General features: G+C 42.3%; 1 protein-coding gene across 2 annotated transcripts in view; it reads right to left on the minus strand.

The window, feature by feature from the left end:
* The window catches only part of ogfod3 (2-oxoglutarate and iron dependent oxygenase domain containing 3), a 73,616-nt gene that overhangs the window by 36,474 nt on the left and 24,095 nt on the right, over nt 1-13,047 (minus strand). For both annotated transcript variants that reach the window (XM_080541463.1, XM_080541462.1), the window contains exon 7: nt 3,105-3,258. In XM_080541463.1, the coding sequence (XP_080397589.1) occupies nt 3,105-3,258 (154 nt within the window). The remainder of the gene's footprint in view (nt 1-3,104; nt 3,259-13,047) is intronic.

Below are 13,047 nucleotides of genomic sequence, written 5' to 3' on the forward strand. Positions count from 1 at the left end.
AAACCTCTTTTTCTGTGTTCCCAGATACCCAAAAAATTAGGTCGTAATTCATTTGCCTACAAGGCCCCTAGTGACTGGAACAATCTCCCTTCCCCTTTAAGGTCCCTCACATCCTTTCAATCCTTTAAATCATCTTTACTTTCCTATTTAAAAAAGCCTTGCTCATGTTATTAATTATGTGGGGGGTTTGGACCGGCTAGTTTTCAGGTTGTTTGTATTTGTATTTTCCTTAAATGTGCTTTCTGTTGTTGCCAATTTCGATTACTTGCTGATGTCTTCTGATAATTATATTATGTATGTATCTGACTGTTGCATGTATATATTGCGGTTGGGTTGTAGTGGTGGGTTGTGGAGTGATGACGGGCTGTGTGTGTGAGTGTGTGTGTAGGTGCTTTGTATTGTTATTTGTTATGTGTTACGATTATGTTTGTATCGTCATGTGAGGACCCCCTCGAAAATGAGAAGATTCTTCTCAAGGGGCTTACCTTAAATAAACAATCTCAATCTCAATATTTCCAATCATAGTAAGCTAGATTACTTACTTAGCTAGCTTACTTACTTATCAAATGTACATTTTGTGATATAGATGCATCGCGCAATCAGCAGGGAGAGAGCACGCACCGCAGAGCGCATAAGACCTGCCCCAGACCCTGAATATCGTTACAACTAAATATAATTCCACAACTGGATACTACTTCATTTCCAATCATAGTTAGCTAGCTTACTTACTTAGCTAGACTTATCAAATGCACATTTGTCATCTGTTTACGCAGTGCGCACCAGTGGCACTTCCAGTCACTCCCTGGCTTCTACTGTGCTACTCAGGCCGACAATACAGTGCGCGCTGTGCTCTTCCGTCTGTTTATTGTTACTAGCAATATGTCTAATTGAGTTAACTCGTATTATGCTTATCACCAAGTTCTTCCATACTGTGCTTTTGGACTAGTATAGTATGTTTTTATCAACGGTAATCAGGTGCTTTAGTTGGTGAGCGAACTTGGTAATGGTAAGCATAATACAAATGAACTTGCTGTTACATTAATGTGAAAAATATGATGATAAATACATATAAAGAAGTATAATATATGGCAGATATAGATATGGTATATGGCAGTCTCACGTCTACTACGTTGCAGTTCAACAAATCACGCCTTCTTTACAAATCAAGTTTTCTTTACTTTTTAGGTAATGGCTTTTACTTGTAATTTATATCGGTTCACACAAACACCCTCCATCCATCTGCTACTGGCCCGGCCCGTCTGTCAAATTTTAAAACTAATTGTGGCCCCTGAGCCCAAAAGTTTGCCCACCCCTGGTTTAACCCATCAACAGTGTTTCTAGTCTGTGCTGAAGAAGGCTTGACGTTGAAAAGCATCCACAGTGACAGTGCTGCTAACCCTAACCCTAACTAACCCTAACCCTAACCCTAACTAACCCTAACTCTAACCCTAACTAACCCTAACCTAACTAACCCTAACCCTACATTTTCTCCGCCAGTAATTGATTCAGTCCACTAAGTCGACGTTTTCTCCTGAGGCAGTGCAACGACAAAGGCAGCGAGGTGTTCTGACCGGAGAACAGAAAAAAAGCAGATTGAAGCTAGATTTAGGACACTTTCAGACCTACATTTCGTTCCGATTTAGGGAGTAGTAAGTTACAATATGTTACAATGTTGCAATTAACTTCGTCTCGGTTTGTGTTCGCACTGCAATCGAGACTGAATCGCTCTCAACACGCGCGAGGCGACGCGCTTGCAAAACAGTTTTGTGATATATTAACGAATATAGCGGGAATATAGCGGGACATTTGGATTTCAGGAAATCCATCTCCTTTCTCTCTCTCTTCGCCCGTCACCGGTCCCTTTAATCCCGTATCCTAATTGAAAATGGAACATCATCAGCGACGACTGTGGGTTATTGCATTTACTGCTGTTCTCTGGTTCATGTTCTTATACCAGTATACAAGTATTTTAAATGAACATTCGTAATGTAGTCTCTGATGTTCATGGTCAACTAAATCTGGCTATTTTGTGAAACACATTTTTTTCCCGCTAATGGGCTAACCAAGCAGCCTAGCACCTTCGAACTATTCATACCATAAACGTTGGTAAATGTCATAAACGACACAGTATTGGCAGGGGAAAAGAAGGGGAGTCGAACGGATTTACATGCTGGAAGACATGCAGCTAAAATTCAGGGAACATTTGGACAATAAGAGACACAAGGGAGCTGTGGTCGCATGGTCTAATTACAGGGCAATATGCGCGGGGCAAAAATTATCTATTGCCTCTAAAATCATCACAAACAGAACGGCGTAGGTACGGGAAAACATGGCTCATGTCGGTGTCATCAAAGGTAATAGTTGGTTTTCTTTAACTCAGCTGATAGCATTACCTTGCTGTTGGTTGTTTACCGAATGCTTCATCTGACTGTCACACTGTGATTTTACTTGTGTAAACAGTTAATGAGTAACGTACGTTAGCCGGTTTTGTGCGTGTACTCTCATGTAGGCCTACTTTGTATTGACGAGCTGATGATCTTTCAGTGTGTGTGTGTATGTGTGTATGTATGTGAAGTGCTGTATGCGCGTTCCGCATGTTCTGCTGCAGCTGTAGCCTCAGGACATCTTGGTATTTGATCACCTGCTCGGCTTTAATGGCTTAACCGCTATTTAAAAATAAAAATAAATTGCCACCCATCCTGAAATGACGTCTTTGTTTTAAGCGCCTGTGCGAGTTTCATGCGCGTGCACGCGGAAAATCGTGTGGGAGCTTCGCGTGCCAAAACTCACCGCTCCGCGAGGAAACACTGAAACCATAATTTACTTCTGAGAGTGCTGGCGGTATTATTTACTATTCACTTCATTCCATTACCCTGCTAGCTAAACAATAAAGAGAAACGTTTGGACCAAAGCAGCACAGGTAACTTCCAGCCAAACAGGAAATCCTTTGGTTGAACTTTGAAGAAATGATTAAGATTAAGATTCAACTTTATTGTCATTGAACAGAGCACAAGTACTGAGACAACGAAAAGTAGTTCATCATGTACACGTAGGGATGGGAATCTAGAACGTATGTGTGTGTGTGTGTGTGTGTGTGTGTGTACCTTGTCTATGTGGGGGTGCCAGTACTCATCATGGGGGGTCCTGGCCTGGGTAGTGTTGATCCTGGAGAAGAAGGTGGGCTTGGTCAGGAACATCAGGGAGGGGTCCAGCCCAAACACCCCCGCCACCACCGCCTGGATACGGCCCCGCACATCCCTACACACACACACACACACACACACACACACACACCATGAAACACACATACACACACCATGAAACACACATACACACACCATGAAACACACACACACACACCATGAAACACACACACACACACACACACACACACACCATGAAACACACATACACACACCATGAAACACACACACACACACACACACACACACCATGAAACACACACACACACACACACCATGAAAAAAACACACACACACACACACACACCATGAAACACACATACACACACCATGAAACACACACACCATGAAACACAGCCTGGATACGACCCCAACACATCCCTACACACAACTTTTGTTCTTCAAATCCATTCCGTTTAGAATATAATGATATGGATAATGGAAGTCGCAACATGGATCATTATATTCTAAAAGGAATGCATTTGAAGAACAAAAGTTGGATCATTTGATTACTCGTTGGACCACGTTTGAAAAGGACAACTGTTTGAAAGATCAAACCTTGGGGAATTTGTGAGTAGCAGTGTTGATTGAACGTAGGAAAAAGAACTGTAATATACGACGAGCCGCTGCGCTCGTTTAAGACTGCTGTACCTGTGATAACAAGCCTTTGCGCTTGTCAATGAACTGCCGCGCTCCAATGAATGAATGAACACAACCCCTGTGAATTGTTTGAATTGTTGCCTGTGTAAAAGCACAACTGTATTGACTCTGTTGAAAGACCTTTTAAGCATTTAATATGGAGAATAAAGGAGACGAGGAGATGATTGCGAGGGAAAAACAACTCTATCAATTAATCGCATCACGTAGAGGGAAACTGGGTGTCCTCACTCGCAAGTGTAATGAAATAAACGCGCTTATGGAGGCTGGAGACACAAATGATGAAGTAATTAAGCAAGTTGTCGTTTTTAACCAATACTTGGCACAATTCATGGAGTTGCAAACGAATGTTCAAATTTTATTCATTGATGAGTATGAACGAGAAAATGATCACAATGACTGGTATGAACCGAAATTGGTTGCTTTTAAAAGCTTTTTGGACGGGGTTTAATTTTGGTTAAAGTGTGATGAAGTGGGAAAGGGTAACGTTATGGCTGATGAAGTGGACACATTGGACAATGATTTGCATGGAAAGGGTGTGGCATCGGTTGCGCCATGTGACAGCGTGTCACAAAGCGGAAAAGCGCACAGCAAAGCCTCAGGTCGCAGCAGCGCAGCTCCTTATCCAATCACAGCAAAGCCTCAGGTCGCAGCGTCAGCCTCGGGTGGCAGCAGTTCAGCTCCTTATCCAATGCGCAAGTTCAACGCGCTGTGCTCAAAGTGCGACTGAGTACCTTGGATGAGCAACTGGATCTGGACATGGAAGAGACACGAATGAGAGAAAAGCTTAACATTCGAACTAATTTAGCTGTTGCAGAGGCCACCATAAAGGCCCTCACAGAGACCCATTCCCAAGTTTCATCCACGGCCATGGACAAGCCTGCGGACCTTAGTCGTCCTACAGCAGACAAAACCTGCACAGAATATATTCTTCCAGCTTGGCCAACAGTGTCAAAAATGGTTCAAGCAAAGCAAAGAATAAACCCTGAACAAAACATCTCAAATAAACCCAAACACACTTCATCTCCAGTGGAAACACAAAGCTCCCCAAGTGAACCCAAAAGGCTCTTTCAAGGCAATGACACACCTACATCCCAATGACACACCTACATCCCAAAATGATTCTCTCGCTGACGTCATGACAAAGCAAAACACAATAACCGAATTACTAATAAAACAACACACAATGTCTCAACTTCCACCAAGAGATATTTCTGTTTTTTATGGTAACCCACTGCACTACAGGTCATTTATTAAATATTTTGAGTTAACCATCGAAACCAAGACTGATGACATGGAGCAAATACTTTATTATTTGGAACAATACACATCTGGAGAGCCAAGGAATCTGGTGCGCAGTTGTTTTCATATGCCACCTGATAAAGGCTACAAGGAAGCCAAGGAACAACTTGAGTGGCATTTTGGAAATAAATCACCATCACATCTGCATTCATGGATAAGGCATTGAAATGGCCTGCCATCAAGGCAGAGGATGCTATTGGTATGAGATCATATGCAATCTTTTTGAAAAGTTGTCTCAATACAATGCAGGAAATGGACTATGTTACGGATCTAGAAACACCATCCAATTTACGAATTATTGTCTCTAAACTTCCATTCAAACTTCGAGAAAGGTGGAGAGCAGTTGCCTGCACAATTCATGACAAACACAAGCAGACCGCCTCATTTAGAGATTTACTTGCATTTATAGACAATCAACAATGAATAATGCTGGATCCTATCTTTGGGGAAATTCAAAGTCCCTTGAGTAGAGTCTCAGATGAGAAAATACAGCAAAAACCCTATCCAAAATCGACCACCAGGGGTAGCAGTTTTGCCACAGCTGTATCAACCACATCTCCATCTGAGCCATCAAGGTGGCAGCCCAACAGACAAACACCTATTACGACCAGCAGCCCAAGTGCATTCACAAAGCCCTGCATGTTCTGCAGCAGAAACCATTCGTTGGAAATATGTCAAATATTCCAAATCAAACCAAATACCGAAAAGGTGGAATTCCTGAAAACCAAAGGAATGTGTTTTGGATGTTTGGAGAGTGGACACATGAGTGGAAGTTGCCAGAAGCGCATGACATGCAATGTGTGTAATAAAACTCATCCAACTATCCTACACATACAGCAAACAATGGAAAATCTAAGACAGGAAACCAGCTCGGACACACTTGTCACCATGGCAACAGGTAGCCATACTGGGGCCGGAACTACGAAGTGCGCTCTGGCAATCGTCCCTGTCAAAATCAAAATGGAAAATGGAACAAGGTGCAAACAAACGTATGCCTTCCTGGACCCAGGGAGCTCGGCAACATTCTGCACCAAGGAGTTGTCTAAGCAGCTTCAAGCCCCTGGCAAGAAAACGAACATACTTTTAAAGACAATGGGTCAAGAAAAGGTAACAACCAGTTTTAAAATATCTGGCATCGAAATAGCTGCATTAGACAGTGACACATTTTTAAAACTGCCTGATATTTTTACACAGTCATCTATCCCTGTGACACACAACAACATTCCCAAGAAGGAAGACATAACAAAATGGCCTTACCTGGAGGAGGTTGACTTGACAACAATCGATGCTAGCATTGGGCTACTGATAGGTGTCAACTCCCCAAGAGCTTTAGAACCATGGAAGACCATTAACAGTGAAGGTAGTGGGCCTTACGCTATTAAAACTATTCTCGGATGGGTTATCAATGGCCCGCTTGGCTCTGGGGAGAATGGAAAAGTCATTGACTCCACTGCACAAGTCAACAGAATATCTGTCACCAACTTGGAGGACCTGTCACAGGAAGATCAGTTTTTAAAAATAGTGTCTAATTCAGCTGAGCTTAAAGATCGTCGTTACCACCTGAAACTTCCTTTTCGTGAACACAATGTGATCATGCCCAACAATACAGCCCATCAAGGACCTTCACACATGTTAAGAAGGTTCAAGAAGGATTTGAAAGAGAAAACAAGTCCTAAAAGTCAAACTCAAACAAAGGCTGTGAAGATGGAAACAAGGGAGAAGAGACAGAAGGTGAAAGCTACCTCTCGAGCTGGAGGGAATAAGAAGCCTAGGATCGCCGAGGACCTCAAGAAACTCATGATTTGCATGAACCAATGGACACACAAGATTGCCCACTGGACCAGCTAGTGGTTGAGAACCTTGAGCAGCATACTGCAGGGTTGGAGCACTTTGACACAGTCATGAACCAGGCTGTCTTCCATGAACATTTAAGAACATGGAAAATGTATTATTCTGGAAACTATGGATGAAAGAATACCTCCCCTAGTGGTGCAACAATGCCAAAAGTGGAATAGCGCCCATCGAAACGTTCTTAGTTGGAGATCTAGTCATCATAATTGAGGAGTCTGCCCCCAGAAATGTATGGTCTATGGGAAACATTTACAAACCCTACAAAGTGTTATAAGGGTTTTGTTTTTGCTTGAAGCAGAATAAGTTGCTCTTCAGTTATTGTTTTTGGAATTTGAAGTTAAGAATATTGAAATGGGAAAAATTAAATGTGTTTGTAAGCACATTTGAATTAATCCTGTATGTAAAAGAAATGATGTACAGTAGATCAGACATTGGAATGTTATATTATTTTGGAATGGACAAATTTGTGCTTAAATGTTTATGTTGAAATCGTTTTGCCTCATTCTAGGCATGTGCTAGTATGGACATTCTACTGGAAGATATTTTTGAGTTTTCACCCCCTCTTTTTTGATCAAACTCTCTTGGACTATTCACATGCACATACACATGGACTTTTATTATAAAAAACAAAAAAAACAAAAAAAATGACTGTACAATGATATGATGGGCCCTATTATGCACTTCTTAACTTGCCGTCTTAAGTCTTAATTAAGACGCACCGCCAGGTTAAGACCTACCGCCACCCTTATTATGCGCTTCATACGCGCTACTGCTATTATGCAGGTGTCGATAGGCGCCCACACATAAGACGTAATACTCCCGTGCATATATTACTCATTGTGGGAGTGTTCATATGTTAATGAAGTGCACTAGGCGCCCCTGCTATTATGCGATCTGACTTTGCTCCTAGCGCTAAGAAGTGGTTTGAAAAGTTCTTAAGTTTAGACTTCATTCACGTTTTGAAACACGAGCGCGCCTCCGCGGTTTGCGCATGCATGTGGGCAGTGGCGGCTGGCCGATAGAGGGCGCTGGGGCGCCGCCCCCACCTTCACAAAAAAAGTTTTTTTTTTAAATAAACATTGTTTATTCACAAAATGCGGCTGATATTCTGTCGGCGCCTATCAGCATTCATTAAAAATCCTCCAATACAATAAACATTTTTATCTGTGTGTGTGTGTGTGTGTGTGTGTGTGTGTGTAAAACTCACTGTTAAAATACATAGGGGAGAACGCGGGGGCGCCGGTCAATGGATGTCTATGCCAGGACGAATACTTTTCGTTTACACGTGAGCTGTAGCAGCGCTCCAATTGGCTGTCTCTATTTCTTGGCCAGGGCGCACAAATGTGCGTCCTCCTGAATCTCCTGTTGTATTGCAGACAATGCATTATGCTGAAGACTCCCGACTTCCGGTTTTCCGGACTTCGGGCTTCCGGAGTATTTTAAATGAACATTCGTAATGTCTGTCTCTGATGTTCATGGTCAATTAAATCAGCCTATTTTGTGCAACTAATAATGTTCCCGCTAATGGGTTAACCAAGCAGCCTCGCACCTAACGTGCAAGCACCTATCTTCGAACTATTCATAGCAATATGCGCGGAGCAAGGCGGAGGTACGGGTAAACACGGCTCATGTTCTGTCATCAAAGGTAAGAGTTGGTTTTCTTTAACTCAGCTGATGCATTGTTGTGTTTCTGACATGGTCTGGTTGTGTTTCTGACATGGTCTGGTTGTGTTTCTGACATGGTCTGGTTGTGTTACTGACATGGTCTGGTTGTGTTACAGACATGGTCTGGTTGTGTTACAGTCATGGTCTGGTTGTGTTTCTGACATGGTCTGGTTGTGTTTCTGACATGGTCTGGTTGTGTTTCTGACATGGTCTGGTTGTGATACATCATTGAATGTGTTGACCTGCTGTGATGTGTTGACCACCATCACTCTCCATCATCATCCATCATGTGTCTATGAAATAGATAGTACTGTACTACTGACTGCAGCATTCATCTCTGCTCATTGATGTAGCCATGTCACACAGACACATAGTACACATATTCATCTGCTACCTTTATTAACCTGAGTGTAGCTGTGAGGCCTGTACTAGCCTTGTTGACTAGACTTCCTCCTTGTCTGACACTGGGTATTGGACCGTACCGACGTCCATAGACCGGTCACTCTTCCACCTCAGTGTCTGTAGTTGACAGGGTAACTTCTCCATGGCCCACACGGTCATTTTAAGGGTGAAAGTTGAAATTATACAATGGTTGTAACGCCAGTGCGTGTTTATGCACGTGCACGCGGAAAAAAACCGTGCACGCGAAAAAAAACGCGCGCTGCGCGGGCGAAAGAGGACCCCCCCGCCACACTGCTGTGCCCCACCCAAAGATTTTAGCACCAGCCGCCACTGCATGTGGGCACACATGAACACGCACGTGGCTCCACGGCAAGACGTCAATTACGGTAACAGTATAAATGCTTTATTTCAGAAGGGAGAGGCCAGCGCTGTACAGTATGTTGCCTCCGCATACTGTGCACATACAGTACGAGCATGCCGTGCGTAATATAATGACATCAACATCTGTCATTCCTGCAGTCTTCCAGCGACCCCTCTGTAATACTTCTCAACTCACAAGCGGAGGTATTGCCGTGTTTATTCAGAAAATAATCATGCACGAGCTTGTTACTTTCTTCTGCAGAGAAGCGCGCTGACCTCCTTCTTAGGACTTCCATAATAGCATAGCGCTAATGACTCAACGCAGCCGGTTCTTAAAGGGAATGGCACCTGGCACGCTGATTGGGTTGATTGAGAAGACGCCCAAAACACACCCATGACTAATTTCTTTGCTTAGCGCCGGGTATTAGGCGCCCACTACCGCACGCATAATAGCAAAGTGGCCTTGACCACGCCTCCACGTCTTAAGTTTAGATCTACCGCCTCGTCTTATTGCTTAAGACTTATGAAGTGCATAATAGGGCCCGATATGTTCTAATTGAGAATTATGTGTTATGACAATATGTACTGACAATATTGTAATGAAATAATTGATGATGATTTATGTAGTAATGATGTATTTGAATGCTTTATGCTTATTTTGGTAGAAATAATAATACTATGAATAGTAGGCAAAATAATTACTGTATATTGAACATAACAATGTATGATGGCATTTGTTTGGTAGATAGCCATAACATAGGACTTAATAATTTTCAGTTTTACAAAAATTAGGGGCCGGAATGTTATGGCCAATTTTACGTTAGGCTTTTATTTTGGATGATTTGTGTTTAATGTTTTGAGTTATATTTATATTTCATGATTAATGTTTATTTTATGTTTTTGGTTATTTATGTAAAGAATAGCGTTATGTTTTTGGTTATAGAAGTATTAATGTTTTAGTCGTAATTGAGTGTCACATGGCCCAGGTGTATTTATGGAGTCAATTAGCAGCACCTGGGGGGATGGAAATAAGTTAGACTGGCAACAACATTATTTTGACCACGATCACTCCTTTCTGTAATCACATAATTTACTGTTCGCTTTATGACTTTTCATTTCGTTTGAATACTTTGGATTACTTTTCGGACAATAAACATTTTACGTTTTTACAACTTACAAGGAAAGCGTGGCGTGATTATCCAAACCAGACTATTACTGTTTTCATTCACATGGTGGAATTGGCGGCTACACACATACACATACATGTACACATTCACATACACATACACCATGAAACACACACACACACACACACACACACACACACCATGAAACACACACACACACACACACACACACACACACACACACACACACCATGAAACACACACACACACACACCCTTAACACATCCCTGGAGAGTACACACACACCATTAACACATCCCTGGAGAGTACACACACACACACACACACACACACACACCATTAACACATCCCTGGAGAGTACACACTAGGGGTGGGCATCAATGATCGACAATCGATAATTGATCGATAAGGATCTTGGTCGATCACAAAATATTTTGCTCGATAATCATTAATAAATTGATGTAATTTATAATTATTAATAATAATAATGGAAATTAGTTTGTCCACGTTATGTGTGAGAAATGAACTTTGCATTTGCCTTCGCATTGAATTTCGCAACGCAGTACGGCATGATGCAACAAGTTCCCGTACGTTAGTGTAACCTCCAGTAATTCCAGGTTCCCCTCAACAAAGAGGCACTGAGAGCGTCTTATAAAAAAGTTCAAGTTTATTACACAGTTGTAAAAAAAGGTTAGCAGAGCAAGCTCGGAAAATGGGGAAGCGAGCGAAACGAAGCTTGGTGTTGGAGCATTTTGATCTGAAAGGCGACGCCGTTCATTGCAAACAAAAGGTTTCCTAGGTTGGCCAAATTAGCGCGGACCTACCTCTGCATCCCCGCAACCTCGGTGCCCTCGGAGCGAGTGTTTTCTGCGGCTGGCCTAACTGTCACCAGATTGCGTTCGTCTCTCACCCCTGAACATGTTAACATGATCATCTTTCTGAACAAGAACCAGTAGGCCTGCCGCCTACAGTCTCTCGCTGGATTTTAAATTTAAGTTAAGCTGGACGCTCTTAAGGACACTAACGTTTTCAGTCATTCTCCTATTTGTGAGTAACTGTTTTTTGTACTGCTCCTATGGAGAGTTACTTATTTTACTATATTTTTATTTATAACGTAAAATGTGTTTTTAAGTTAAACAATTTAGGCTACTCACTGCCTTGTTTAAGAGGATTGTTATCTGACTAGTGTCTAGTTTGAATGTGAATGAATGAATGTCTTAACCCATCCCTGGAGAGGACAACACCATTAACCCATCCCTGAAGAGGACAACACCATTAACCCATCCCTGAAGAGGACAACACCATTAACCCATCCCTGAAGAGGACAACACCACTAACCCATCCCTGAAGAGGACAACACCATTAACCCATCCCTGAAGAGGACAACACCATTAACCCATCCCTGAAGAGGACAACACCATTAACCCAGGCAGTGGGACCTCCAGGAGAGTGCAGGGGCCCAGCTTGGGCCTGTGAGGAGCCAGGGAGTGAGTGTGTGTGTGGGGCTGAGAGGCTGTTTCAGCCTCCATCCAGTGTGAGTGGAAGTAGAGGGACAGTCATGGGGGAGACAGCGACCCCCAGTGTGGTACAGATGAACACACCATGAAACTAGGGATGTCCCGATCCCATTTTTTCACTACCGATACCTGGGCTTCAGGTATCTGCAATACCGATACCGATCAGATATTTGTATTTAATGTTTTACTCCTGAATAATAACAAATACTTCCCCAGTATAGTCCACAACAACAATTGGCTATTAAAGACTGCCAGCCTTTATTCAAGCAACAAAAACAGTACTCTGCAGTACTCAGTGACCAACTGGTTTAAAGGTAAAACAATTTAAACAGCACCATTCAGCATTGTAGAAAAAAAAGAGTTACTGTCTGATTTCTAGTTTTAGTGCCTTCAGGTTTTTATTCTAATTATCTTCTCTTACAAATGGCAAATCAATTATAGGACCCTTTTTAAAAGTGTAGCCTAGAGACGCCCCCTGGTGAGACCAAAAACCAGTCGCAGGGGTGTCAACAATATCTGTTTTTCGTTTCTTTTCATAACAGGCAACTTGAAGTTTTAAAGTACCCAGTCCATATAATAAGAAACAGTTTAACGATCACTAAATACTTATAATCTGTCGATTATATTGACTGTTCTCGTTTGCTGCAGGCTACCGGTAAGTGATAATGACTTGTAAACATACTCTCGTTTTAGGACGTGTTCAAAAGCAAGGGCTATGTGTTTATCTAATTATGTGTAGTTATGTGTAAATAACCGAAAGATTACTTAAGCAAATGGTTTATGATTTCATCAGCTGGCATTATGACATTGTCAGACTCATTACACACAGGTAGCTACTAGCCAACTCTCATGTGCCCACTGACTACTACTGTTGTCATCACGTGAGTGACACACCAGATCGCGAGCCCCAGATCGCTGCCTATTTTTCTTTCTGGTGCGATC

The sequence above is a fragment of the Nansenia antarctica genome (assembly GCF_963989245.1).
Source record: "Nansenia antarctica genome assembly, chromosome: 11".
Taxonomy (NCBI): domain Eukaryota; kingdom Metazoa; phylum Chordata; class Actinopteri; order Argentiniformes; family Microstomatidae; genus Nansenia; species Nansenia antarctica.